Source organism: Anneissia japonica, unplaced genomic scaffold (assembly GCF_011630105.1).
Source record: "Anneissia japonica isolate Jap-2015-1 unplaced genomic scaffold, ASM1163010v1 scaffold199_len4679917_cov187, whole genome shotgun sequence".
Classification (NCBI taxonomy): Eukaryota; Metazoa; Echinodermata; class Crinoidea; order Comatulida; family Comatulidae; genus Anneissia; species Anneissia japonica.
In genome coordinates, this window is record NW_022686322.1 from 3,585,704 (window position 1) to 3,592,623 (window position 6,920).

Consider the following 6,920-nt stretch of genomic DNA (forward strand, 5'->3'; position numbering starts at 1 on the left):
ATATAAGGGGATTTCTAAATTCTTCAGCGTAATGTTTTGCTTAAAACATTGTCAATGGGGAGGGGGTGTGACTGGGTTGAGGTAAACAAGTAATCAATATGTAAGCCGGACAAACCTCTCTAGAACCTTTTTTGCATCAAACACAAAGTGAATAACTACTTCGGGCCTAGCTTTATGCTAAAAATGCTTCAGCTTCATGAGGGGTTTCCACATATAAGCCGGGAAAACCCCCCTATTAACCTTTTTATTCATCAAAAACAAAGTTCGTGATGATATTCACCACTCAGGGCCCACATCCTATAAATACTTCAGCTCAAACAGGTTTTGTCTTATAACCACACAAAAGCTCCTCCCATGGACATCACAAGGAATTATAATCATTGGCTGTACATATTGCCAACAAACGAGATGCTGAATGATGGTTCCGGAGCGGATCCAATGAGTGGGGGAGGGAGTGTTCACCCTCCTCCTTTGTCAATTTAATTTCAATACATACCAATATTAATGCCATCCATGTATTAAAATAAGAAAAAAAGAATGCAAATACAAAATGTATCAACAGGGCCTGCGTTCCCTTCGTTATTCCATCGCTGTTATAACAGCGCGCCCCACTTACATATTCTGAAAATGTGGTGCCCCCTGATTGAAAAGTTCACGTTTATTGTGAGAGGCGCCCTGTTTTTAAATATTCCAAATATTGTATCTCATTAACCGTTCCCGAGTTTTTTCGTCATCAAACACCCTTTTCGTGTCTTAGAAAAATCAGTTGTATACCGATAACATATCATTTTTCCCCTCCGGGGCCCGGCTTTAAATGCTAGACATGGAAATCTTTCCAAAGAATTGCTTTTGGTTTTCACTATTTTCTTTGTTGTTGTTACAGGGCATGCTCTTTATCACGACATGGACGCTGTACTATGGCGTTATTTTCGCTTTTGCGCCCTCATTTATCTGGGCTGTATTTCTACGTTTTCTGGCGGGTATTGGTCTTATTGGGGTACTTAGTGTATACATATTATATTTAGGTGAGATGGTACCATCCAAGATTCGAGTATGGTTCGTCCTCGCTCAAGTGGTAAGCAAACTAATAAATAATAAATAATATAACAAGTAGATAATTTAGAATATTTACTAAACTTAGTTAAATTAACCCATAGACCTACTATTGCGGGTTGTCGATGCTGTGTCTGATTGATCGAATGCTACTGTCCTTGTTATTTTTCTTTCATATTTTGGGTTTCCACACTTTGTGTCGAAACCTTGTTAATCCTGGGCTTTGTCCTTCTGTATTTGAGAAAATAAATAGGCCTATATTATCATTATATTAAACTCATATTGTATATATACCCATTCGAATTCTAAGTTAATGATCGTGAAAGCATACCTAACTCCGCACACATAATTCTCCTCAGTATAAGTTTGTAAAAAAATAATTTGAATTTGGTGGGACCTCTTGAGGCTCCGGGGCCCTTGGCTTTAACAAATGAGAGCTCATAGCTGTTACGTCACTGCCCACTACTTCGGTCAACAACCGCCCAACCCATTTAGTCCCTTTCAATTAATTCTTTGTACGAACAAGCATGTTTCGCAATAAGGACTCATATTAGTTTTGGCCTATGTTTCTCAAGCGATATCTCCTTGAACCGTGTCGTCAAAGTTAATGCCGAAAGTTACGATTTACCAGTTACAAAAGCAACGATAAAAATTCTCTATAGATATTGACTAAAGATAAGTTCATGCAAGACGTATATTATCATAAACGTCAGGGAGTATAATTATCTACACGTAAAATACATTAGGCATGTCCTTCAGTATGATGACGTTGATGATAACGGGGATAGGACGGTAGTGACGGTCACTGGGGATGAAAATAAAATATCATATGTATGTCAGCGGTGATGATGATAACGAAAACGATTACAATAATAACATCTGATTGACTGACTGATTGAGTGATGACGTGGCTAATTATCCATTAAGTATTTGAGTGACTGTTTGGATTGATGGGTTAATCAACTGATACGCATTGATATAATTATTTACAATATGATGTACGCGCGTGACCATGAATGAATATGTTAAAAAGCCCGCAAAAATATTTATGTTTGTTTTTTTACCCCAGCTTTCCTATGGTACTGGTAGTGTGCTTGTAGCCGTAACTGGCATGTTCGCTGTACCGGCACAGGGGTGGCGATACCAATCGCTATATGCTGCATTGCCTGGCGTTGTATGCCTTGTGCTAACCTTTGTAAGTCACAATGCAACAATTAGTATAATTTACGTGATGAGCTATACTATTTTCATTGTCTATTTCTTGACCATGTCGAGATAACATTCAAAGATAAATATATATGTATATAATGTATTGGTCTCTGTCTCTTATACACATCTAGATGTGTATAAGAGACAGACATAGGGCTATATAAGGCTATGCATTGGTGTCGTTACCATATTCCCTTGTATAATACATATGTCATGTGATATTTTTGAATTTTGTTCAAGTTTCTACCAGAATCACCGCGATATTTAGCATTAGTTGGGCGTATGCAGGCATCTGTCGAGGTATTAGAAGACTTAGCGTATAGTAATAAAGTAGACCTTCCGCCAGGGGACCTCTTACAAACGTATGATACGTCTGAGGTGAGTATAATTATTTAATTTAAAAAAAAAATTGGTACGGTAAATATCTTATATAATATTTAGGAACGGGATGCTTTAAAATGAGCCGTTAATAGTTGTCATATTTAATTATTGGCATACTAGGCAAGCTTTTCCGTTTATTTTGATTTGATTTATTAAGTCAAATGTAACATTAAAATGATGAAAAATACATATAAAATTCAATAAAAAAAAATACATATAAATACAAATAAAATTAAATACATATAAAAATACATATAAAATTCCAATGAAATACAAAGCTTATACCACATAGTAAAAAAAGACAAACAAAAAATTGTCATGCCCAAGAATAAAAGACTTGCGACCAGCATAAGATTCGAACTAGGATACCCTGATTGGAAACGTTGTTGCTACTTCACACACTTCCAAATCATGATATTAGGTCCCGTGCATATGCCTGACCCCTTATTTAGTTACGTGGTCAGTATTTAGTTTCGTAAAAGTGGGCTAAGTCTGCATTACTGTTAAAACAAATTCATAGCTACATTGATGAGTGGTTGTGTTTACTCAAATTTGATATCACACAAAATAATCATTACCAGGGAATATGTAAAACATATAGACATTGTGAAATGGCACAAACAATTATGTGTTTTTATATATTGCAAGGTAGATTAGAAACATAAACAAATAACAAAAGCTACATTTAATCTTTGTTGTTATAGATCAATGATATGCAAAGGCAGTAGGCCTACAAAACGTTAAATGTAGCATCTTTTCGAAGGTTTAAATATCAAAGCTGCAAATGCTTAAAAATGAATACAATTTAATAAGAAACCAACACATCCCTACACCGTTAGGCCTAAGTTCATAAAAAAAAGTATTCGTAATAATACGAAACTACATTACAGAAATCATACTATAGACTATTTTATATGGATCTATTTTGAAACAGCGCCGCCAAAGTCTCACAACTCACTGGGGACTTCTATGGGCCTAGACTGAGCAGCGGCTGGTACAAATGGAGCACCGCGGCGCTGCGAATACTGAGCACCGCTAGACCTTTGCTATAGCAGCAGACAAGAGATACGATCTTGCTAATTACTGTAATTATATAATGTATATGTAAACATTGAAATAGCTTTTTAAGACTTGGACTTATTTTTAAAATAAACACTTTGTGTTTTTTCATTTTTTAAATATTTGTTCTCGTTAGTAATTTATTTTTATCGTTGATTTAATCCAATTTCGTGAAAATGGTCTATATTATAAAGGAACATTGGGTACTTTCTCATTCAGAGTGGATCTTAATTGTTGAGCACGGTTTCTACCATTTTTTATGTGTGCCTATTTAATAACATACTATAACATACAGTACATATTCAATATACATTTATATATCTGTAGTTTATAGCTTCAATATTTTGTTTGTGTTCTGATGAACTTTTTCATTAATACGTTTTTTTTAGAACAGTAAAATTAATTAAAAAAAATCTCACTAAGTGTGCACAACGTGGTACCGTATCATTACCAATAATAATATTGACTTGCTTTCCAAAGAGCGACCGGTCATCCAGTTTTCAACTTGTACGGAAGGGATTTTTTAAACAAACAATAATCCTCTATCTCGCTTGGTAAGTGTTCCTTACATCTTCCAAAACCAGTACCGGGAAATTGTTATCTACAGTAATTTTAATCCTATCAATGACCATAATCTTCCATAATGTTGTTGTAATAATACTAATAATAATAATAAATAATAATAATAACAACAATAATAACAATAATAATAACAATAATAACAATAATAACAATAATAACAATAATAATAATAATAACAATAATAACAATAATAACAATAATAATAATAATAATAATAATAATAATAATAATAATAATAATAATGGTGGTGGTGGTGATGATGTTAATGATGATGATGATGATAATAATAATAATAATAATAATAATAATAATAATAATGATGATAATGATAATGATAATGATAATGATAATGATAATGATGATGATGGTGATGATGATGATAATTGTGATGATGATGATGATGATGATGACGACGACGATGATGATAATGACGATGATGATGATAATGATGATAATGACAATAATTTGGTAACAGTAATATTATTACTATGATAAAAAATGAAAGTGACGATGATAATGATGATTATGATGACAATGATATTGAAGATAATGATAGGCTACTACTACTAACTACTACTAATAATAATATATATTAATAACATTTAGTATTTTTTGTTAATTAACTATACAGTGATATTGTATTCTTTCAGGTTCGCATGTTATTTTTCATACTATGGCATGGCGTTAACGACAACGCCTCTACTAGCGGTCAGCGTCGTATATCCATCTGAAAACAGCACCGCTGTTGAAGGGAATTCATCAACACTTGTTGTAGTCACCAGTGGTTCATCAGACAGCAACACATTCGAACCTCCTCCCGATCCGCGATGTGATGCAGTAGCGGTAGAAATTGATTGTAATGCCTATTTACCAACCGACGAAGAATATGTAGAAACAATTGTTGCAACGCTTGGCGATTTTATTGGTATGATTTTTGACATAGACAGTAATTTGATGGGTATTTTCCAATAAGTTAAGTTCATGATTTTCAGCGAATCTCACGATTTTCACGAATCTCCTGACAGGGGGTCCGAACCAAAGGGCCGACTAGAGCCTATGTCAGGGTCCCGAAATAAAATTCCCAGTACGGTTTTTAAAGGTACTTGGTACATGGAGAGAGTTTGTATGGCTTAGCATGACCCAACATTTTGTTTTTAGACCACACTATATTAGGGATTGGTAATCAAACTAACGGATTGATTATGAATGAATGAAATATACTTCCATAGCCTGATCAGTTGACAGAGCGACCACACATGTCAATCAGCCAACCATATCCCACCAACCAACCTAACAAATTAACAATCATACCTTTTTTTTGGCGGGAATGCTGGACAATTAGGCCTATGTTGATGTGATGTGAATCAACCAACCAATCAAATCAAATAATCGATACATCGACCAATTAATCAATTTATCGAACAAACAACCAATCAATCACCCACCACTCATTAAACCGACCACCCACCTAATCAGCTGACCGACCAACCGACCGATCGACCAACCAACCAACCAACAACCAACCAACCAACCAATATATCAATCAATCAATCAATCAATCAATCAATCAATCAATCAATCAATCTAATCAATGAATTAAAGTTTATGTACTTTCAATACTAATCAATCCATCAACTATTCAATAAGTAAGCCAAACATTTAATCAATAGTTAAAATTCATATACTTTAAAGATGTATCAGTCATAAAGTAAAAAAGTGAAAATTTTTAATTCACATTTGAATTTCTTAATTAATATATTTAAGTAAGTTATTAAATTCAAATTAAACATTCGAATGAGAAAAAATTCCCCACGTCAATTTTTTGGACAGTTAAATGATAAAATTCCTGTATTCATTTCAATAGATCCTTAAATTGGCTGGTAATCAATTAAAAATAAGTAAAATATCTGTAAATCGGTGATAACTACTTTTTTCTATCTGTTTCTCGTTGAAAGCTAATAATCAATTTGACCCTCTTAAATGATCTATTCAAAATATTATTTAAATATTTGATGTATTTTCCTTTATTTTTTTTTAAAGATAGTGCATCTTTAAATATGAATTAAAATAATAAACGTATCTGCATGTATTATTCAAATTTCAGCTGCGCCGGTTATGGTTATTTTAGTGCTGTTTCTAGGTCGGAAGAAGACGTTAACAGTATCCTTATTAACAGCAGCATTTGCTTTCGCATTAATAGCATTTCTGATTGATAAGTGAGTTTGCAACTTATTATAGCAATACTTTGATTGTGTTAAAATTAATTATCGATATATGTCCCTAGTGGAAAGTTAAATGGAAGGTATTTTGACAAACACACAAATTGTGTATTTACCTTATTATAATTATTACTACTTTTACTACTAAATTGTATTCAGCGCGTACCTGGCCTTTTTTATAATTGGCCTAACGATCAGATGATTTCAAAACGTTGAGTAGACACGTAAACCAATCATGATTACAATTTTAGTCCCAAGTTACATATTAGCCCACCATTTAAATTGACGTGATTCAGCTATATTATGTAGAATTTGTTTCGATTGAAAATAATAATAATAATAAATATATATATATATATATATATACACTACATATATATATATATATATATATATATATATATATATATATCTGTA

The 6,920-nt window shown here is 33.0% G+C and overlaps 1 protein-coding gene across 1 annotated transcript in view; it reads left to right on the plus strand.

Moving 5' to 3' along the window:
- The first annotated feature begins 863 nt into the window (after positions 1–863).
- Positions 864–6,920, plus strand: part of LOC117116287 (synaptic vesicle 2-related protein-like) — a 7,432-nt gene continuing 1,375 nt past the window's right edge. Inside the window, exons 1-6 of the mRNA XM_033260301.1 lie at positions 864–1,075; positions 2,123–2,248; positions 2,503–2,640; positions 4,183–4,256; positions 4,935–5,209; positions 6,389–6,500. Coding sequence (XP_033116192.1) covers positions 887–1,075; positions 2,123–2,248; positions 2,503–2,640; positions 4,183–4,256; positions 4,935–5,209; positions 6,389–6,500 — 914 coding nt within the window. The 5' untranslated portion in view covers positions 864–886. The remainder of the gene's footprint in view (positions 1,076–2,122; positions 2,249–2,502; positions 2,641–4,182; positions 4,257–4,934; positions 5,210–6,388; positions 6,501–6,920) is intronic.